This window comes from Leptonotus elevatus, chromosome 11 (genome assembly GCF_054856555.1).
Source record: "Leptonotus elevatus isolate MCC_2025b chromosome 11, RoL_Lele_1.0, whole genome shotgun sequence".
NCBI classification, from domain to species: Eukaryota; Metazoa; Chordata; class Actinopteri; order Syngnathiformes; family Syngnathidae; genus Leptonotus; species Leptonotus elevatus.
The window spans coordinates 22,850,128-22,872,557 of NC_141249.1; the positions used below are offsets into that span (position 1 = coordinate 22,850,128).

Here is a 22,430-nt window from a genome sequence, read left to right on the forward strand (position 1 = left end):
TTTGCTATGAGATTTTGCAGCTTTATTTCCCAGAAATAAACATTTGAGCATTTACAAAGCAACACCTAATATCCTATTGGGGCCCAATGTCACAGTTGCAGTAAAAAAAAACTAAAAAACAAAGAGACATCAAAACATGAGGTTTAAAAAAATACCTGTTTCATACAAAAGTTTGCTTCTTTTATTATTTTTTTTAAACAGTAAAATTAAGAAAGGTATGAAATCCGCTGGGCTTCTGCTGACTCCAAATTACTTTCACATGAAATTAAATCAACCAATCCCTTCTACGGATATTTAGATGGTAATTATAATTTGCATTTTTTAAAATATTTTGTAAGATGTTTTCTTAATGTCAAAATATGGAGTTGACTAACAAAGACGAGCCCATACCTGAGCTCTTTTTGAATGAACACAAAACAACTCAAGTCTTCTTGGTGACAAACTTAGCCCAAACAATAACCCCCCCCCCCCCCAAACCCCCCAACCACAACTGCAATCACTGCTTCTGCTGCATGGCCTCTTTGCGTGCGGCGTCTTGAAGTAGCTGCGTGTCCACCTCGTCGGCGGGCAGCTGAACATAGCGCACCACCGAGCCGCGGATGAAGCAGTTTTTCACTGACAACTGAAATCAACCACCGCCAAGAGTTTGTGTCACAACACAACCTTGTGGAGGGACCACAAGTCAGAGTCTAACGGAAGGCTAATCGTCGCGTTTTTACTACCATGTCAGTGTCGAGTTTGTGCAAAAACACTTTCGAAGCATTGATATTTTGTGTAGCCACCATCATTTCATTCTTGACACCGACCCAACCAGATAAGTTCATCTTGGTCTCATCAGACCACAGGGCATGATTTACTTGAACCGCGCCCATGTGGTCTGATGAGAAAGTCTGCTTTACTCCCGTTTGCAGGCTTTCTTTAGATGGCGTTCCCATCCGGCGCCAGATTGAACTTCTCGTGACCAGTATGAGAACGCGTGACAGTCATTTACATTCACGCCTGAAATCTTCTAACACCAAAAAGTCACATGACGTTTTCACTTAAGGGTGTGGCTCACTTTTGTTGCCATTGGTTTAAACAATCAAGTCAATGGGCTGTAGTAGATGCTGCTGTTTTGGCTAGCAACCCCATCACATTACTTACCATGTGCGGGTATTTTTCTGGATCTGTGACGCTGATGTCTGTCAGTTTGATGTTGAGGTACTGAAACAGGATAAGGAAACAAACCACAGCGTGTCAAGGCATGGTCAAAAGTCTTGGGTCAGCAAGTCAGCACTCGCTTTGTTTTTAATTGTGTCCATTTTGACACACCAAGACAGTACGTTCACTGCAAAAGCTAAAATCTTTTATTAGCCAAATGCACGCCGCCGTGAAATATTTCAAATCAAGGAAGAAATATTTTTGCTATTTGTCCGCCAATGTATTTTTTCCTGACCAGGCAATTTCTTTGAAAAAGAATGTCACTTTCTTCAAGCCTTTTTTAAGGTCTTATAATAAGATTTAACTACTGGCTATGAGCAAGTTTTTCTTAAAAGAAGAAACACCATAATTTATAAGTGTATGAAGTACAAATATAGTTAAGACATACTCTCTTCTTTTTCTTTTTTTTAAGCTAGCTATGTTTACGAATCCTTGATAGGTAAAATTTCCCTCATTTTATTACTTTTAAAAACTCTTCCCCCTTTTTTGGACTTTCACAACGCACATTTCACTCTAAAAAAAAATGACATTAGTATAAATAAAAATGTACTCGTACCTGGTCGACTGAATGAAGCGTTCCACATATGCTAAAATGAAAATAAAAAATACAATAAACACTTGTGTGTAAAACGGTACAACCGATGATGCACGCTAGCTACAATCAATTTGTCATGGATTCACACAACGTTATCGGTAATCGATTGTAACCAATATAGCAGTAAAGCTCACCTCAGGTCGTTTTTGAGTTCCACCACCACGTCTTTGCCCACAAGCGACTTGAAAAACGAGTAGAAAAGCTGAACATAACAAAAAAGAGCACAAAACGACACGGCAACGTTAGCCTAGCAGCAAGCTAACAGCACAGAGAACGAAGTTAGCACACAAACAAAGAAAACATTCTCTTCGATGTGACGAAAAGTTTCATTTAACATCGCCAAAAAGGCTGAAAATCGCGAGAAATCCATTCATTCGAGCCGGTTTTCTCACCATTGCTGCGCCGTTTTGATTTTTGCGGCGTTTGGGCTGGCGTCGATTACGTGTTTGACGTCATATCACGGCGACACAACGTGGTGATGGAGGCGCTTTGTCCAGAGTTCCACCGGGTGGCGCCAAATTCGCTAAATTGACCATAATGTAGGCTTTTGCCTCGCACTTGTGATGTTAATCGTTATGTCTACTGTAAATGGTACTTGGTACTTCATTTACCAACTAAATGTTGGTTCCTTATATTATTAAATATTGTGATGCGGTATCTACAGATAGCAACACAACACGTGGAGTAGTTGACGCTAACTTTGTCGATTTATGATATCCACTCGAGTTTCCCTTCTCCACACAGGTTCCACGGGATTGTTATTTATTCAATGTACTGCCTGGAAGTGCCAATGGAGAACAACATACGTCAGTACGTCGCCAATGTATGTATTATTACTCAACTGTGACTCTTTTTGTCGTGCTATAAAACAGGAGCAACGATAATACATCTCAGCATCATCAAATGTTCAATAACAGTATGTGCAAGATGCGACTTATAAACATTCAGTGGCTGCTGTAAAGTGTAAATAATATGTGTCCATATGTGTGTGTTCTTTAGCTTCTAATTAATTTTTATAGCCAAAATATTATAGGACCAACCTTTAATTTGAGTGCATTTATTCAGTGGGGAAAATACCACATTAAGAAATCATTCTTTTACATCAAACCATGTGTGCCACAATTATTAGTACCCCGATGTTAAACAGTCCCCTTTTACCAACAAAACCACACTTAATCTTCTCCTATAATGTTTCACAAGATGGGGAAAATACAGAAAGAGGGATCTTCGACCATTTCTATTTGCACTCTCCAGATCAGAGGTGGGCAATCTCGGTCCTTGAGGGCCAGAGTCCTGCAGGTTTTGGAGGTTTCTCACTTCCAGCACAAGCTGATTCCAATCAACAGGATCATGATCAGGCTTATGCAGAGCTTGCTGATGAGCTGATCATATATCAGCTGTGTTGGAGAAGGGCAACATGCAAAACCTGCAGGACTCCGGCCCTCGATGCCCACCTCTGCCCAGGTCGGCGGATGATCTAGAGTCTAGATCATCCGCCGACCTGGGTCCTCTCTGTACTCTCCTCTTTCACTCACTCTAAAGGTTTTCAAGGGGCTTGTGGTCCGGGGACTGACATGGCCATGGGGGGTATCTTGATTCTGTGTCTGGTGTACTGTTTCTACAATTTTCAGTATTAGAGCATGCTTATGGAATAGAAATTGAATTTATTTGAAGACTAACACATCTTAACCAGGGGTGCCAATAATTATGGAGGGCACTCATTCAGCTCAGCAGAAATGAGGCACGGGAAAGATCACAATAAAGGAATAGTCGTGATGCAGGTAAGTGGTGTCCCAAACGGAAACCAGATCTCACTTCATGGAATGGCCCATCTTGGGAACGTTGGGATGTGCTGAAAAGAAGAAAAAAAAAGACCATCATGAGACATCTTGGTCTGAACATTTAAAACACATTTGTTAGGGCACCCTTTTGTCCGTTTCTCCCTCTTTTACAGTCAAATTCCCTGGTTTGAAACCAAATGAACTCTAGCATAGTTGCATTGTGGTGAGATAGCAACTTGACCTCGGCAACAGACCGAATTGACAGGTCTGAGAACCTCAAGGTGTTCCAGTTTAAATCTGCCGTGATTACGGTGTGCAAGCGTCCTGACCTTGGGTGTGGAACGAATGAACTGGTTTGAGAACCCCGGGGACAGTTTCTAACAGGCGCTGCTGTGGGTCTGTTGTGGTGAAAAGCATTCTGACCTCAGGTGCTGCCTAAATTGACCAATTGGAAATCCCTAGGATTGTTCCGAAGGATCTCTGGCTCATTTCTGTTGTAATGAGACAGCAATCAGCCCTCGAGGTTCAAAACCTTTGTCAAGTTTCCAAACTAATTCTTGCATAGCTCTGGCGCGTTGAAAAAAATATGCAGTGTAAATCAACCGGTTCGAGAACCTCAGGATGGTTTCAAACTAATTCTAGGTAGATTGTTAAAAAAACAACATTTTACGATTTTGTTGTGAGAAAATGATCAGACCTCAGGTATGGAAAAAAGTCATTGATTCCAGAACCTGAGGACAGTTGTAAAGGAACTCTAGTGGTTTCCATTGTGGTGAAAAAGCAATCTGACCTCATTCAGATCTATCGAATAAGGTTGATTAACAGCAGAATGGCGCTGTAACTCCGGATAGTAAACGGAGGGGACCACTGTCTTTTGGAAACTGTCTTTCACACTTTTTTGGTTTACTGAGGAACCGAACTGGGGTGAAATGAGACCAAAACAAAAATTGAGTTGTGAACTTTAAGTGTGGACACGAAACCCTCCTTACAATCTTTTTGGAGCAGTGTCTGGCCGGTCCTTGGCAGTCTGAGCTTCCCTGGGATTTCAGAGCTGTCCCTGTAGTCTCTGGGTTTGGGGGCCAGTACATCCGGAGGTCCTGGGCGAGCTTTGATGGGAATCGGCGGTCGGCTGTTGACGACACAACCCTGCGAGCGCGATGGAACCACTGGCTTCTTGTACTGGGCGACAGCGGCTGGAAGGGGAGCCTTAGACTCAGAGCAGGTGAAGGAACGATTGCGAGGGGTGGGCACCGGGGGGCGTTCGATGTCTCCGTCCGCTGGCTTAGATCCTAAAAGGGGATCTGGCTGCAAGAGCTGGTTCTTCTGCGTGGCATCCTGGTCCTTGCATTGACGTTGTGACGTTCTCATGGACCCGTAGAGTGGATTGTCAAACATCTCTGACGCCTCCACATTCCTAAGAGATCAAATCCACATTTCCATCAAACTGTTTGGTTCAGTTCAGAACTGGACTGTACTGCTTCATGGGAAAAACATCTTTCACTCGGTTGTCAACTGTGAAACCGGGCACTCACGCTGGCTTCAAAGGTTTTCCGGTGGAACTCTTCTTTGAGTCTATCCCGGCTTGGCCTGCGATGGGCAGGTTCCTGGGCGGCATGCTGTAACTCCAACCTTTGTCAATCACGCTCCTGTAGGACACCTCCATGTAGTTGGGGTTGGATATGTCATGCGTTGACTGGCTGACCGGAGTCCTGTCACCACTTTTGCTTTTGGAGTCGTCTCTCTCCACTTTGACGAAGTCTGAGGGTCAAAGAAAGGCAACGGATCAAGCGAATGTTTCCAACGAAACGAAGTGATCGGACTCACCATATAACTTCTCCGTGGGTTTGCCTTCAGAGGTGTGTAGCTGAATACCGCCGGTCAACATGCCGGATTTCTCGCCGTGGTGCGTGAGTGCCACTTGGAACTCGGTGTAGCAGAACTGGGCGGCTCGCAGGGCTACGCAACCCTCACCTTGGAACAAATACGCACACAAAAACCTTCCATTTCAAGTCTTTTCCACATTGTCTTTCCGCCGCCTTTTTCGGCCGTCTTTACCGTACGACTCGTCCGAGTCAGTGGATTTTACACAGATGAGGACGTGCTGGTCAAGAAGGTACTCAGCGTCCGAAATGATTGGTGTCAGCTGGAAATAGATAGACAAGATTCATTTGGTTCTGCGACAGGTCCACTTTACTCGTAATTCGAATCCTTACCTCAACTTGGTTGCCAAACCACACTTTGATGGAGCCATCCGAATGTTCCGTGTTCTCACCTTCGGGGGTCCTGACACTTTCTGGAGGAATTCAATGAAATATTCAGTTTTTGGGGAGGTTCTGTCTGTGAAGCTGATGCAATTACGGTACGCAGGAATGGCTGAATAGATGCTCCTGTAAAGCTGCATTAAATGTTGGAATTCAAACCACCATTATGTAAGGTGAATTACAGGCTTTTTCTTTTTCTTTGGCAACACATGTTTAAAAAGATGGACCTCAAGATGCCAAAATTACGTCACCATCAAGACTTAAACATACTGAACAAATATTACTGTACGTGAGACTCAACACAGCAAGCGTCAAAGGAGGAATTCTGGGCACATTTAGCTTTTTCTTTCACTTTTTTTGTAAAAAAAAAAATTAAAAACATTTTTACACTTGCATGACAATTCAAATCGTTATAAAATGATTTGCAGGCGGTGCATCTGTGACGTGAACCTCATCTTGCTGTTACTTGCAATTCTCAGACACTAACATAATTTTTTTTTTAATACCTTTTATAATAATGGTGGTTAAGCAACAGTATGAGTGTGTTCAACCTGAAATGTTCTAATTGACCAAAATGACAGTTAGCTTACTTTCCAAGCAGCTGGAGTGGTATTCAATAAAGAACTTGGTCTTTGACTTTGTCAGCAGGGTGGCCTTGCAGTTCATGATCTGGATACCGCCTTGGGGCGCACTGTTTGGATCTAGAGGAAACAAAAGGAAAATACACAACTCTGTGGTTTTGGAGAGGATGAGTGGAAAATCATCCGCAGCATGACCAACCTCGCTTGGAGACAAACTGCGAGGCCACGCCCACTTCAAATGAAGCGAATACCGGTGAGTGGTCGCTGGTCATAATGTCGTTTGTGCAGCCTGGCCAATTGAGAAGAAACACTTGAATCAAAATCATTTGAGTTCTTTTACCCGAATTTTAGAAAATACTTTTGAGCTGGAAATGACTAACCGTAGGCTTGGCAGACCACGTGAACCAGAGGGTACGACTTCCGCAGGACACGATCACACCATGATGGCAAATTATATTTAGTCTGCGGGATTTCAGTGTAAATACGTGATTTTAGTAAAGCGCGTTTTTTTTTTTTTTGTGTGTGTGTATGATATACTTAGTGTTTCAAAGTGTGCAGTCCGCAGACCACTCTGGGGGTCCCCACAAAAATGTTTACACAATGGCAGTATTATGATATTATCGGCATGAGTAAAATGTCTCAATAATTTTCTGAGTCACTCGATTGCATTTGAGAAACAATGTCATCTACATATACTGTATGCTTGGACATGTCAAGGCATTGAGCAGTGGAGGAGGGGGTAAAACATCTGGCAAAACACAAGCGTACCCCTGTGGTTTTGGCTTTCGTGTAGGCATACTTGTCACGCGTGTAGCGCTCAAAGCGATATGTGGGCGCAAATGTGATCTCCTCCTCAGCTGTGATTCCAAAGAAAGAGAGAAAGAAAATAATTCTCAGCGTTTTTTATTACTAAAGTATGAGTTTGATCAACCGAAACGTACCAAAGTGCAAGAAGACTTTGTCGTCGTTGATCTCCATGTTGAGCTGGTCTCTGCACAGGAGTTCCTGGTACTGCTGCTGCTTGATCTTTGATACCACATACTCTGCTTCCTGACAAAGTGCAAAACGGTAGCCCAAAACTCCAATAACAAGTTTGATGGGGTCATTTATTTAGCCACACACCTGAACAGAACTTTCACAACACCTAAACTTATGTGTGTATGATATTTTCTTTCTTTTCTGCAAGTTACCAGAACTGGGAAGTCCACACGGTAGTTCAGATCACCAAGCCAGAAGAGATGGGTAAACTGATGAGTAATGTCAAACGGATTGAGCTTCTTGTCTCCCAGATTGAGGAATCGCAGGATGTTCAAGTAGTTTTGGTTACGCCTGCAAAGAATGTACGCGTTCAAATTTCCCGCCGGCATTTAAAGCTACTGAACGGAGAATATTCCATTTCAAATCGCTACTGCCACCTGCTGACGAAAAATTAAACTGCGCATACCGTTCTTCACATACACATACATACAGGGCGCGGGAAATTCTAACCCGAATCCAGTCTGAAAACTATTGGCCAGAGGCTTGCAGGAGTACCCATTGTGAACAGCTAAGGTGTTAATCTACTAATTAGAAGACATTTCAGTCATAAATGGTCAAATAAAAAGCTTATTGTCAAAACCAGAAGCAATGAAAACCGACATGTCCTCCCCACCTGAGCTTTTTCTCGCTTCCCGACGTCAGATGGCTGTTGACAAAACCGAAGGATGTTCCGTTGAACATGAAGGACACTCCTACTGCTCCTTTGTTTCCTGAGGAAAGTTGAACGTCACAGTTGATGCAAGGAGGAAGGAACGTTTGTGTCAGGTCATTTTTTAGGCTTGCATACCCAAAGTGTTGGCAATCCCAGTCTTGACACTGTCGGAGAAAACATGCGAGATCCTGTTTTCATGCTCTGGCTTGGCCAGGACCATAATCCGAATGTTCCACAGCGTTTGGATCACGACCTACAAAGTCAGAAGCTCAATTAGGATGGACACCGCACAAAGTGCCGTTTCCTGAGTGACGCACTGACCTGTTTGAAGCTGATATTTGTGATATCCCTCAAGACACCTTTCACCGTGTCGGCCCAGTCCCTTTCGCCCAGAGGGTCCTCCTGCGTCCCGATGACGTAAATGTCGTGCGGGATGTGGTCAGCCGTGTCATCCTGGGTCTTCCCTTGGCCTTTACACTGAAACCACGAGTTGATGTTGTGCGGCGGACCTGCGTTTCCTGCGGATTTTATTATAATCGAACATGATGCCATTTGGTCTAATAGGTAGGATTACTGAGTTTAACCTACAGGTGGTTGCCAGAACTCGAGATTCTTACCCATATTCCAGGTGCCGGCAAAAACCGTGATCATGTCCGGTTCTGGCTTTTCCGAGTGTTTGTTCTTCATTTGTTGAAGAAGCTGACAGAAGCCTTCTCTCTTCTGATGTAGGAACAATGTCACTCTTATAAACTTATTTCAATGAATCTTCACATGAGCACATGAGCACAGACATCCCGATTAATGGGCCGGATTTGAGTATGTTCCACTTTTGTGAAAGAGGAAAATTCTATGATGCCTGAAAGATTTTCCTGAGTCTGAAATGTGTTATGAGTGATTTTTCCTCCTTGCAAAACAGTTTCTGCTGACATATGATAAAAACTGGCACGTGCGTACTCTGCTCGCCGAAAGTAAGACTGACCTTGGTGTTGTCAAACACAAACTCCCTGCGTAAAATCTTCTCTTTCTCCGTCTCCACCACTATGACCAGTTTGGCGTGCATCTTCTGCGACTTCACCAGCTGTCTGACTGGGTAACGGTTACAGTACATGGTTTAAAATGTGCAGGTTTACAACAGAGAATCGGGTCGATTGTAAAAGTGGCAGCCAGGAGTCATCACCAGCGTGGTTAAAAAAAAAAAAAAAAGCTTACTTTTGTTGTGCACAAAATACTTGTCGTCAGGCACGTCCTTTGCCTTTTTGATGTGAAGCTTCCCGCCGTCCACGTCTACTTTAATGAACATCTTGGTGGGGATTCCCAGAGATTCTTGCTTGACCTTCCAAGTGAGATACCATGATTAATAAATGACAAACCATATATTTCCCAGAAGGTGCCAGGGGTACCTCAAAGACAACAGGCGGTAGAAGAGACTTTCTGTGGCCTCCTTCATAGCCGACAGAGTTGCACACAGCATTTATAGCCTGAGTAGAGAGAGAAAGGTTTTTAACCCGTCGGCATAACTCATCGGCATGAACATTGGAAGTTACCTTGTCCTCAATGGAGTAGAGCAGTTTTGTCAGTTGCTCCAGCCTCAAGGACACAGTTTGGCCTGGATCTGCAGGAATCTGGAAGGAAAAAAAAGGCCAGTGACAAGTTGTTTTTGTTGAGTTCTGCGGCTCACAAAAGGTCAAGTATGCTACTCACTTGTTTTGGAAACAGTCCAATGCCTGGCGAGAGCTGCTGGTCCAACGCTCTATGGCAAGCCTCCAGAGCTGGTAGGATGCGGGAAATTTCACTACCTCGCCAAAAAAAAAAGAAGTCTTATATATGTACTATTTGGTAAAACATTTGTCTCAGTTATCTGTACTGAAGACTGTTATGTGAGTTTGTTGAGTGAACGTAGGTTTAGTGTGAGCATGAATGCTGTGATTGACCGAGGTGCGCCAGGATAGACTATCCCGCCCGTAATTCTGAACAGAATAAGCATACAAGAAAGAAAGAAAGAATGGATGGATGAGCATACCTGTTTAGATTCTTGCAGATTGCCACTATGAGCATCTTGAGACCAGGAAGGCTGGTGTTCCCACTCTGGACTTGTTCAGTATCCAGACAAATGGAGGTCCTGAAGTACTCAAAAATGAGGGCTTGCTGCTCCTCTGGTATCCTGTAAATGCAAGTAAAACCATTTAATCCCTAGACAATGTACCTAGCGGTTATTTTGTCAACTTTGACGAAAAACAAGCATACGTGGCCATGTCCATGTGTTGCAGCTTCATCAGGAAGGCGTCTGACAGACATTTGCCGGCCTGCTCACAGGACTTGATGTCACCGTCCTTCATCTCGTTGGCCATGAAGTTCCTTGGTGGAAGCTGTGGTGGAGGATTGTTGGATTCTGGAGGACAAACCAAGGCTGTTAGGATCTTTTGTTGGATTTCAACATTGAGTTGAATGTGTCCTAACCCGGTTCCTCATCGACCTCCTCCTCCCTTTGGACGGCATACTGCAAATGCGTGATGAGCCCCATGTTAGGGTTGTGGTAGGCCTCCACCAGCTCTGGAAGCATGGAAAAGAACCGGATGGGAACTCCTTCTGATGCCTGGAGGAAAGAGAGAAGCACAAGCACGCAATCCTTGATATATCTTTGTCATCAACAACTGCCCCCCCCCCTTCCTCACTGGACAACTTTTTTCCCTATGATTATCTCTGACAACTCTTTCTTTAGGTTTCTAGCTTTAATTTGACCTATCCCACCTGTGTCAACCACTCAGGTGTTTGTCCATGCTGTCCGATTCCACCTTTTCCAACCAGTCAGCCCTTTGCTTAACCTCTTCCTCCTGTCTCAACCAATCAGCTCCTTTCCCATCCTGTTCCTCCTTTGTCAACCAAGCAGCTTTTTCCGTATATCTTGTTCCGTCTATGTCCACCAATAAGAATTTGTATTCTGTTCTGGTTGTAACAACCAGTCAGCTCTTTTCCTGTCTTGTTCCGTCTGCAGTGGTGTCAAAGTCCCGTCCTCGAGGGCCGGAGTCCTGCTTGTTTTAGAGGTTTCCCACGTTCAACACAGCTGATTCATAGTGAAGATCATCAGCAAGCTCTGCAGGAGCCTGATAATGATTCCGATCATTGAATCCGGTGTGTTGGAGTAGGGAAAACTCGAAAACATGCAGGACTCAGGCCCTCGGAGACCGGACTCTGACACCTGTTGTCTACTGTATGTCTACCAATCAGCTCTTGGTTATAATACTCATTCTAAGCCAGTGAGCTCACTGCCTATCCTAATCATGTTCTGCCCAGCTGTGTCTGATCTGTGACGCATCGATTTATTTCAGCCAGTTTCACTTAAGACCCTGACTTGCCTAGAAAATGCCACAAGGTGACGGTATCTCTGTGTGTACACCTTCCTATTCCCTCTCCACCTTCAGAGGACAAGTCGTTTTCATTCATTTGAGTTTGATTCCGTTTTATTGCACAATGGATGACCTCCTTTGGACTCATATGACAGTTGGGAAGTGTGTTTAGAAACCTTGAACAAATTGTGACCCACCTGGACTGACAGCTTCTTGTCTTCATTGGGCAAGATTCTGTACGTGTATACTTGATTCTGAAATCTGTGGTAAAACAATGTCACTCTTTAAAGATACACTTAACGCGTTCAGGAGGACGATCATGTTGCATACTTACAAAACGCACAGGGCAAATGCCCCTTGTATGGACTCGCTGTCCCGAATGAGGAAGCTTCCATCTTTGGCCACCTTAGAGAGCAGATCCTCCGTCTTGGACCGGGTGATATTGCCATGACACCAAGCGTGGTAGCTGTGCATCCTGATCGGTCCTGTCCCTTTTGCATCGAAACGAGTCTAACTTTAAAGCCGATTGTTTTTTGTTTTTGGGAGCTTCATCTTTCACAAGTGCACTCTGTCATTCTCACTTCCTCATTTGAAACAGACACAACCATCCGCACACACACACCTCCTCGTATGCCGGATATGTCACACATCCATAAATGCAAATACATACACAAAATTATTGTTAATACCTTTCTCTTATTAATTGCAGATTCATATCGTTGTTTTTTTTATGTATTTTAACTGTTACAAAGAAAATGAGGAACTCACAAAAGGGAAGTACCAATAATAAATGATTTAGTTTCTAATATAACTAGACATGTGACTCTTTTATTTAAAAAAGCAATCAGCCTGATGTTCAACACTAAAATTCCTGTTATCTGATGATCATCTCGAATGAATTTAAATGAGAAGTCGGGTGTTGAAAAAGAAATTTCAGGAAGCACCAGTTTAGAACGGCTTGCCATTTTCATGCAATGGACAGGAAGCATTGCATAAATAGGAGGAGCAGAATAGACCACTGAAAGCCACAACACGGGTCACGTGACGCAAAAAAAGTAGATGTACAAATGACAAGCCCTGCCTGATCTTTAAATAGCTTCAGCCACTTTCGCAGTAAAGCGTGAAGTCCAAATGGTATATTCGTACTAAATGTACTGATCATGACATAGCTCAGCGATGGACCAAACTTTTGTCATCATATGTTTATTGTTGACAATATAAAGTCACAAAAAGGTTCACAATGTTCCAAATTCTCTATTTACAATCATTTGAAAACACAAAAGCAGTCGGACTATAAAATTGTCATCCCGCCTTTGGCCGTAGTTGACTTAACTGGCCAATTCCTCAGTTGGCCTTTTTAAATATTTATACTGTGATTGGCCGGTCTGCATTTCCTGGAGTGTCGTTTAGCAACAGGTAAATTCCTAAAACAAATAAATCCTCAGTGGAACCGTTTCAAAAAGACACAAAACATTAAACCCACAAATACTCATAGTATACTGTATAATAATATAAAATTCATAAAAAAAACTGAAATGTAACAAAAATAGTTTTAAGCTACTGGGCAACGATGTTTACATTTACAATGAAGATTTGTCAAGCATAAGTACACGATACTGTGAAAATACTCAATTATGTGAATGTAGTGCTCCTTTGAGGTTGTACAGCGAATCAACAAAACATGGAGCTAACATGCTAACATGCTAGTACTCTGACTTATGATCATGTTAATATGAAATTGTTCTCACTTCTACTCCATTATCTTTATCTTTGGGCTCTCACTTTGGCGTCTGTGTAAAATTTCAAAGATGAGTTGATTTACATGAGACCAGCATGATCATCTTTTAAAGGTGATTCGAGTGATATACTGTAGGTAACAATCAAGAAGGTTATGATTTCAACCCAAAAGGTGTGACCAGTTTAAAACTTGATTAACCTTCTTAATCTTTATCCTAAGATTGGTATCATTTGAAATATTGATAAATGCAGAAACAGGCAACGTACGTAAAAAATTACACTTTACATTGTAATGGTTTCGAGACAATTTGTTGGCAGTCAGGTGATTTGTGGTTTAATCTGGCACGCCAACATGCATTAAAAAAAAAAGAGTTGACAATGAACAAACACTTAAGTTGTTAAAATGCATAGTAAGGAATAAATATAGCACAGTTCAGAGGCTTTTGCCATCAATGAGATTAGTACTGGAAGCGACGAAAAATACGAGCCATCATGGCGGGTCAAAGTACCATCAAGGTACTGGACATTGGCAGGTGTGAAAAAAAAAGTGTCTGTGGATCGACCATTGGACCTCAACTTTGGCATCGGAAAATATATACTAAAGTTCTTTTGGATTTGAAGTACAACCTTTGTCACCTTGAAGTTTGGTGCAAGTACATTGCTTTGTTAACAAGTCCTCCAACAAAACCGCCCATAACGACCGTTTTACCATGCACCGAAATACGACCAAACGTTACGTATTGTAGTTTAGCGACCTCTATCGGCCATGTTAAATAGGGAAAAAATAGAACTAATGGCTGAGATTAGGAAAAGGCACAGTGATGTTGTAGACCGTTACAAAACGTAGTCAGCACTAAGAAAACATCTAGTCAACACTAAAAAAAATTTAAAAAAAAACACCGGACGTCTTTACATGGGACGCTTATGGTTGAGATTAGGAAAAGGCAAAAAAAGGATCTCACGCGGCTTCGTCTGTCCTTCCTTCCTTTTCTCGGTCTCTCCTTTGGTCTCTTGAGGCCTCCCTGATTTTATGTTTTTGGGATTTGTTGGGGTCTGGATGTTTCTTGGGCTGGGGAGGAGTTCTGGTGGGGGGTGTCTGGTCGGTGCTGGATTTCACCTTCCTTGGTTTTCTTTGGTCCCCTCGGGTCTCCTGGTGTTCGGTTTAGGTGAACAAAAAATAAAAAAAATAAAAAAAAATAAATAAAAAAAATAAAGGAAAAGGCAAAAAACACTCAGCTTCCAACCAGACGAACTTTTGGATTTTTGCGCTATTTCACATGGCCAAAATTTCACTTAACTAAAATACGTAACACTTGGTCGTAATTTGGTACCTTTTGTGGTCATATTTATCGGTGGACTGTTGTTTTTTCGTTAGTGAAGGCATTTATTTGGTGCCCGGGAAAGGGGAAATATCTTGCAAAACAGGTTGAAAGCATCCAGTGTTTCTCCATAAAGCGGAGGAGAAGTGACTCTCCGGATGTTCAATTTAACACCACGATCCCGACTTTCTGCTGTTCCCTTTTGCTATGACTGTCCGTGTCGTAAAGGGTTTTCTGACATAGTTGTGAGTGGTTGCCGCATGGAAGTCGGAGGAACGTAACATCCGGGTGATCAAACTCAGTAATGTTTGGCACGCATTTGGCGGATTGAGGTCCAGTTCAAAACTCTGACTTGGCACTCACAGAACTCTCGTGGGTTCCCTTCAACTCCCCGCTGGTAGCCCCCGATGCCCCTGCTGCCTTGTCTTTGCACAGCAGTCGCATCAGGGTGCCGCGGAACTTTTCTGCGCCAAACAGGTAGATGAGTGGATCCATGGCGCCGTTGAGGCATGTCAAGAGTGACGTGACTCGGTTGGCCAGACTCAGGCCTCGGCGCGTTTGGCATGACACATCCGGGTGGCTGTAGCCCAGGATGAAGGTGGCGCGGCTGGCATGGTAGGGCAGGAAGCACACCACGTATATGAGCATGACCAGACCGATGGTGCGCAAGGCCCTCAGTTTTAGGGTGGGCTCCAGCCGGGACCCTCGGTGCAGGCTGCGGATGATGAGCAGGTAGCAGGACAGCGTAGCAAGGAAGGGTGGCGTAAACGCAACTGCGAGGGAAATTAGCGCCTTGCGGGACGCTTTCTCCCGGTAGAGCTGCAAACAAACGGTCGTACCGTCCACCTCCTGCGTCTGGTGCGTCACCAGCAGGGGCGCCATGGAGACGGTGACCAGCGCCCACAAGCTGAAACTGATGACGTGGGCATAGCGGGCACGGCGCACCTTCAGCGAACGGACGGCATGGACCACCGCCAGGTAGCGGTCGCCCGCCACGCACGCCAGGAAGTACAAGCTGGCGTACATGTTGACGTAGAACAGGAAGCCCGCCAACCGGCAGGGCACCTCGCCAAAGGGCCAGTGGCCCCCGGTGAGGTGGTAGGTGGCCCTCAGGGGGAGCATGACCACGTAGGACAAGTCGGCCACAGCCAGGTGGGTCAGGAAGACGTTGGCTGGAGAGGACGTGCCGCGCTGGTGGGAGAAGATCCAGAGTGCCAGGCTGTTGCCGTTGAGTGCTAGGAAGAAGATCAGGATGTAGAAGCTCCCAAATAAGACGTTCTCCGTTGCTGACTCCACTGCGCAGCTTTGTGACGTCTGATTGGACGCCAGGGAGGGCAGCTCCGTCGTGGCCCACTCCATCTTGAGATCTGTCGAACAACATTTTTAAAAATAGGATTGCCGTTAAATACATCTGTCCATTTTATATAACGCTTATCGTCATTAGGATTGGGGAGGGGCGGGGGGGGGGAGCTGGTGTCCAACCCTTACCCACTTATAGACAAGCAAGCATGTGCAATCACATTCAAACCAACGGACAAGGAGGCTAGATTTTAACTCGTGCTAACCACTCGTCCGCCATGCTGCTAAATATTGGATATCAGTCACATGTAAATAGACAATCCAACAAAAATGGTAGCCTTAGCTAGCACACCCTTCACCACCAACACCAGGCTGCGTAAAAAAATACAAAAAAACACACCAAAAGACTGAACGTTTTGGCCCGACGGCGTATCAGGGCAGGGGCAATATTACGAGAAAAGAAGTTGCAAATTTGCGAGTTTATAAAGTGGCAGATTTGTGATATAAAAAAAACAACTCAGAAACTTGTGAGGAATACACGTAGCTTACTACTCGGATGTTTGTGCCATTACTTTTCGGTCGAGTTTTCAAAAAAGGAGATAGTAATTGCTTTAACCGTATGATGTAAAGCATTCACACTTTGAAGCGTTGGGTACGGCTTTGCGAAGGTCCACACCCTAAAGATCAAGCATTTAAGTTCATTTGTTAAATGTATATTTACTTGTGCATGTTTTCAGAATTATTATTTACACATTCATAATTATTTATTTTTTTTGTTCAAGTATCTAAGTTAATGTGTCGAATCTGCTGCTCTGCGTCATTTACTTGCATTTACCTAAAGTATGCTAGCTTCCGATTGGTTAGTGTTAGCCAGCTGATCAGGAAGTGTTGTCGCTCGAGCTGCCGGTGTATGATGAGTAAAGTTTAAATTAATAAGTATGAATCCTGCCTTTTCATTTTATAAACAGTGTCCCATTAACCACCAACAATTCCTCACATTTGATTATAGTTCCGCTATGTGTATTTGTTGTAAGTTTCTGAGGTTTTTTTTATTTTATTTTGCCACTTCAAAAAGTGGCAAATTTGCCAGTTTTTTTTCTTGGAATATTGCCCAGCCCTGGAAAATATATAAAAACATTTTTTAAATCAGACGTGGCCCTAATATGCCTTCGTAAATTCTGCCGTCTGGTTTTGCACAGAGGAAGTCCTGATCTTTAAGCGAGTCAAAGTGAAGTCACTATCAGATTATTTTTTTTTGCCAGTAGCGACACTGGCATCTATTGTTGGGCAGTGAGGAACGGTCTGTGACAAACACCCCCCTGCTGTGTGGAGTTTCCTGCCATGGGCCGCTTTTCTGTTAAAAGCCGAGAGATGGTGAAGAGATTATCGGTTATGGTTTTGCATCGAGGGGTTGCATTCGTGATCAGCGCGTCTGCCTCACAGTTGTGATGTTCAAGGTTCAAATCTTATCTCGGGCCTTCACTTTGCATGTTCTCCCTTTTCATGTGTTTCTATTTTTTCCACTTTCCAAAAACATGCATGTTGGGTTCATTGAAGTGTGAATATTATGGGTGTGCCCAAAAAATCGATTCTCATTTAGTACGATTCAGAATCGATTTTAAATGTCCCAAAATCGATTTTATTGAAATTATTTGATGCCGTCTTGCCTTTGTTTAACGTGTGTGCTTTTCTGGGAGCGCTGTTCATGTTATACCCAATTTGACCACTTGGGGGCAGTGGGGTTCCGCGCATCCTGATACACAGTTAAGTTGGAGAGTAGAAGGAAAAATTCACGATCAAGTTATGCCAATAAAAGTTGTTTTTTTTGTAGCGTAGGACGAGCATATGGCGGTGAGTCATGTTAAGATGCTTCTCTGTATACATTTCCGAAGCGTTTTGTATGAATAGCCGTTCTTTTGAGTGATAAAAGTGTCGTGAGTAGCGCGCTAATTAGCATTAGCGAGTCAGACTGGAGCGGATCAAGACGATTCTTTGCTCGTCTATAAATTGAAGCAGAAATCATTGCCAATCCAATCGCGAGACCGTCAAAGATTCCCACCCCAAGTGAATAAGAATCGGAATGCTTCTTCATCTTCACCTTATGTCGTCTGTAATTGGCTGTCAACATGTCCAAGTGTTCTCTTTCACAAATCAGCTTGCTGCCTCGTATTAAAAAAGACATGCCTCGTACCGTGATCAAACACTTGCTAACCCGAAAGTAACCTGTGTGGATTTCCCCCCAGTTTGCATCCATCTAAAGTTTGACTAACACATTCCCGCATTCCACTTGGGATCTCGTGTTATCTTTGAGACACACCTCGCGCTTCATCACCCTCGACTCCCGTCCCCTCGGAGCCCCCCCCCCCCCCCCCCGACAGACAGCATTGCCCACGCCTTATTATCGTTTCCATGTTGTTATGACGTTCCTTTTCATCCCGACAGCGGGGCGGGAACGACCAAAAAGTCAAAAGTAATGACTTGTCGCCGCCATCTTCATTTGTTTTGGCAGTCACAAGCTCGCAGATGTTGAAAGGAGTGGCGGTTCGAGGAAAAAAAAGCAAAAGGAATCCGTGTCGATTGCAGCCGCCCTGACTTTTGGTGCTTTCGGTCGGTCAGACATTGTAGCGTGTGCGTTTGCGTGTGACGGCTTTCGATGAGGATGGCAGCATTCAGAAACCTCAAATAGTGAAAACTCATTAGAGTGAAAATGACCGTGTCAGTAATCCAACTACAAAATCACAAGGATCTGGTCCCGAAACCGTTGGATTTCTATCTCAAAAGCCTGACGTGTTAAAAAAACAGAATACTTTTTTTTTTTTTTAAATCAGCGTCAAAAATACATTTAGGGACACATAAAGTCAGCTCTGAATAAAATGTGTTGTTGACCAGTGTAATCAATTATACACAGAATAAAGAAACCCCAAAAGCAAGCGTTATTCATGATAAACAAGTAATCATAATTTGACATCAAACGCAGATGCAGTCGTAAAGCGAGGTCAACAAAAGGATACATTTATTGCAACGGCTTTACTCTCTGCAATACGATAGTATCGCATTTTGCAGTCTTTTTATTGAAAGCCTTTTGACGTTTATTGTCTATTACTTCAACGGGTACAGAAACGGATTGGTCAACGTGTGCTCCAAGATCGTTGGAGTCTGCCAGGGAGGCTCTCATTGAAGAGAAACTGAGAAAGCCACAAAATGACCGGCCGAAGAAAACACGTTCTTGCCACGAAAGTTGTCTTAATGCTTTTTGGGCCGACGTTACTTACGCGCCCACGATGACGACAGACGACTCAAAAGTCTTTCGTTCTTTCTGCTCAGCCTTAACTTGGTAATGTGACCTGTTAATATATCGAATATAGTAGCCTAATTAACTCATTCACTGCCATTGACGGCTATAGACGTAAAAAAATATTTCTATTAGTTTAACATTTTTCCCACTTTTGTTAACAAGAGTATGAAAACCTAGAATTGTTTTTATTGTATTAGAACAGATATAAAATGTGTGATTAATCGTGAGTTAACTAGTGAAGTAATGCGATTAATTACGATTAAAACTGGTAATCGCTTGATGCCCCTAATTTTTCATAATCTTTTCTTAAAAAAAAAATTATTTTATTAAAAATTGGAAAAAATAATTACAATTTTATTTTTATTTTTTTATGAAAAAAATTAGGGGGGGGGGGTTCAGCCCTATTCTCACCCAGAATCAGTCCGTAGTCTTGAGGTTGGCAAACCCATCATCCGTCCATCCTAGACATTGAGTGGGAACTTGGAAATGACAGTATCCAATGTGGCACATCCAGGTCCAGAAAGGAAAAACCCTGCCACAGTTTCAGCCACAGGTGCTTCTACTTAACCGGCAGGTAAACGTAGCGATGCGTGCGAGCTGCAGCTCGTTTACCTGCCGGTGAGTGGAAGCACCTGTGGCTGAAGCCCAAATGTGGCAGGGTTTTTACTTTGTGGACCAAGATTTGCCACCTCTGGAACTTAACCTACGCTCTAAAAACAGTTGGGTCAAAAGTGACACAATTATGGATCAAAAATGGGCCGATCCACTTTATGGGTCAATTTGACCCAGCTTTCCGGGTTTTGTACAAAATGACCCCATTTTTTGACCCAAGTAAAGGATCTGGGTCAAGTTGACTCAAGTAGAGGATCAGTCCATTTTTATGGCCAGGGCATGCTTGTGGATTGCTTCCCGCCACACCAGAACCCAAAAGTGGGTTCGGCAACAACGTGAAAAATGGAGTAAAAAAAACAAAAAACAATTCAAGTTCATGGCCGATCTATCCCAGTGGACTGCATACTGAACCAAGGTCAGCTGCTGTTATGTGAACCACTACACGCATGATTGGAACCCCTGGGTTTGTCTCTTCAGGATCATGCAGGTTCATGGGATTCTGGATGAAACTGGCCGAAAAAATTCATACAAAACAATAGCTAACAATTCTTTACATTTATTTAGGACGAAATCACTTTTTGCGAAGAAACGAAAAGTCGAAAAGACTCACCTGATATCCTCAAGAGAAAACGTGAAAGAAAAACCAATGAAGACGTCGGGGGGGGGGGCCCTGCGAGATAAACAGATCGTGATTCTTCTTAACCTTCCTCCGCTTCTCCTCCCTCAAGATGTTCTCGCCGGCGAGACGGCGGCTCTTTTTGTGTCCGTACAAATTTGACAACAGAGAGAGGGAGTCCCGACGGGAGGTTTGGGTTTGAACCCTGAACCCTCCCCTTTCTTCCTCCTCAGAGAGCCACTTGTTGCGCTCCACAATAGCCCCGAGTCAGACTAAGTGGAGAAGAATGGCATGCCTCGCCCGGCCGGGGAGCCGCTCGTCGGGCCGCCGCTCCATGGAAACCATGAAGGCCCCCCAGACCCGACACCCCCCCCCCCCCTCCCGCCTTCCCCGCTGCTAGAGTGTTGTCAATTGACACGTTTATGAGTGAAGCCTCAGAGATGATGTCTTGGAGATGCTCTGATAAGGGTCCACAGAGGGCCCCCCCCCGTGCACGGGAGCAAAACAAGAGTGCTGCTGGTGGGAAGAAGGGGTGGACGATGGGGGGGGGGGGGGGGGGGGGTTGGACGCTCAAGAAACAGAGGCCCTTGTTGCTCTCCTGCCTCCTGGGGGCATGCCGACTCACAACGGCCCAAAAATAATCAGTCACATCGCCGGCGGCACAGATGTGGAACGCAGAGAAATATTTCTTTCATAGCACAGCTGCCTTTCAACACACACATCAGGCCTTTCTGCTCTTCATGCAAATATTCGCCGTCAATGAGGCCACTATCTGCGCCTTGACATCGCTACCCTGTTAATCGACTGCTAATTGGGACAAAGAACACCCCCCCTCCTCGCCCCCGCAACTAAAAGCTTTGTCGGGTTGAGACGCTCTGTCTGCCGTGCGTACACGCCCCCCCATCCCGAAAAAAAAAAACATCGCCTTGTAAGATTACATGCATTGAGAGATATTTCTTAGGGTTCTTCTTGGTCTATTGTTGCATCTGTTAATCTGATCATATGGGGGAGGGGTCGAGGGGTGCACAGAGTCCTGCTCCTACAGCAACCGTAGTTGATCACTAACCTATTGTGTTTTTCTTTTTCTTTTGTTTTCTCAGCTGTTTAGTCGATTTTGTTTTTGCAGTATTTTGGTTCCAGTTGAGTTAGATTGTCAAGAGCCTTTTGCAAAATTTTGGCAGGGTTTTGAAGGGCAAGTTTATTTCAAGGGATACTTGACTCGTTGAGCCATTTTCAGCAGTAAAATTAAAATTAATTTGATAACTTCACTATATTTCTTGAACAATTAATAACTTTGAAAACAAAGTTTTCCACTTGCTGTCGATGACATCACATGTGCCGAGGAAGTAACGACCAATCATGGCTCACCTGTTTTCTGGGTATGGTCAGCAAACTGAGCCATGATTGGTCGTTGCCCACTTCCTCAGCACAGGTGATGTCATCTTCAGTCGGTAGTGTTATGTTCAGGAATTGGATCCCCAAAACACCAACACAAATAATAGTTTTGGCATTTTTTTGTAAAACAAAGCTTCAACTGACAGTGATGCAACCATCTAGGCTAACAGTGACATGACTATGAGAACAAAGGCTCTTGCATCAGCCAGGGCCAAATGCTAAACATGGAATGGCCAGTAAGTCATTAGCTAAGCGGTTTGCGAGAAACGTACTCACGACTAGACGAGGCAGCGAAAACTAGACCAGAAACGGCGAGAAGGGATCGTGCATCAAAAGACGTGGAGCTAGGTAGCTAACTATCATTCGTTGGGCTGTGGAGGCAAGCAGATGAATTGCCCGACAAACAGAATATGTCTTCCGCTGTTCCCTTTATAGGCTATGGACGACTCTCATAGGCTGCCGATTACATCAGGCAGTTGCAACACAAAGGACACAGTCTGAAAGCACAAACATGACAGATAGCAAGTGGAAAATTTGTTTTTTTTTAAGGTATTACTTGTACATGAAAAATAAGGAAGTTACCAGATTCATTCTGGACAAAATATTAAAAAAATTAGCTGCTGAAAATGGCTCAACGAGTCAAATATCCCTTAAATGTATTTTTATTAGTTTTTCTCTGTATGTGGCTCAGTGACCGGCTGGCAA

General features: G+C 43.8%; 3 protein-coding genes and 1 long non-coding RNA gene across 8 annotated transcripts in view; 1 reads left to right on the forward strand and 3 right to left on the reverse strand.

The window, feature by feature from the left end:
- lsm2 (LSM2 homolog, U6 small nuclear RNA and mRNA degradation associated) lies at positions 1–2,292 on the reverse strand. Its single transcript, XM_086090231.1, has 5 exons — positions 2,188–2,292; positions 1,930–1,997; positions 1,757–1,787; positions 1,144–1,203; positions 1–622 (listed from the first exon to the last, which is right to left on the reverse strand). The coding sequence occupies exons 1-5, from the start codon at positions 2,188–2,190 to the stop codon at positions 497–499; spliced, it is 288 nt and encodes a 95-aa protein (XP_085946357.1). The 5' UTR covers positions 2,191–2,292; the 3' UTR covers positions 1–496.
- LOC147166527 (uncharacterized) overlaps positions 2,279–22,430 on the forward strand; it is a 31,086-nt gene continuing 10,934 nt past the window's right edge. The window contains exons 1-2 of the long non-coding RNA XR_015096569.1: positions 2,279–2,618; positions 6,483–6,671. This is a non-coding gene — a long non-coding RNA (uncharacterized LOC147166527). The remainder of the gene's footprint in view (positions 2,619–6,482; positions 6,672–22,430) is intronic.
- Positions 3,087–12,046, reverse strand: inpp5d (inositol polyphosphate-5-phosphatase D). 2 transcript variants are annotated; one of them, XM_086090230.1, is made up of 26 exons: positions 11,787–12,046; positions 11,650–11,713; positions 10,566–10,701; positions 10,353–10,497; positions 10,129–10,269; positions 9,810–9,900; positions 9,653–9,730; positions 9,509–9,586; positions 9,318–9,441; positions 9,088–9,194; positions 8,726–8,828; positions 8,430–8,626; positions 8,244–8,361; positions 8,070–8,166; positions 7,609–7,747; positions 7,360–7,468; positions 7,187–7,275; positions 6,799–6,880; positions 6,618–6,707; positions 6,428–6,538; positions 5,790–5,869; positions 5,632–5,719; positions 5,401–5,547; positions 5,109–5,334; positions 4,566–4,990; positions 3,088–3,647 (listed from the first exon to the last, which is right to left on the reverse strand). In XM_086090230.1, the coding sequence occupies exons 1-26, from the start codon at positions 11,924–11,926 to the stop codon at positions 3,607–3,609; spliced, it is 3,246 nt and encodes a 1,081-aa protein (XP_085946356.1). In that variant the 5' UTR covers positions 11,927–12,046; the 3' UTR covers positions 3,088–3,606. The 2 variants fall into 2 exon arrangements, with proteins under 2 accessions (XP_085946355.1, XP_085946356.1); XM_086090229.1 differs by having other exon boundaries at positions 3,087–3,647; positions 9,509–9,730.
- gpr17 (G protein-coupled receptor 17) lies at positions 12,640–22,127 on the reverse strand. 4 transcript variants are annotated; one of them, XM_086090189.1, is made up of 3 exons: positions 21,998–22,113; positions 20,325–20,384; positions 12,640–15,875 (listed from the first exon to the last, which is right to left on the reverse strand). In XM_086090189.1, exon 3 carries the CDS (start codon positions 15,865–15,867, stop codon positions 14,848–14,850), a length of 1,020 nt encoding a protein of 339 aa, XP_085946315.1. In that variant the 5' UTR covers positions 15,868–15,875; positions 20,325–20,384; positions 21,998–22,113; the 3' UTR covers positions 12,640–14,847. The 4 variants fall into 4 exon arrangements, with proteins under 4 accessions (XP_085946315.1, XP_085946317.1, XP_085946314.1 ...); XM_086090191.1 differs by lacking the exon at positions 20,325–20,384 and having other exon boundaries at positions 22,002–22,127; XM_086090188.1 differs by lacking the exon at positions 20,325–20,384 and having other exon boundaries at positions 21,998–22,126.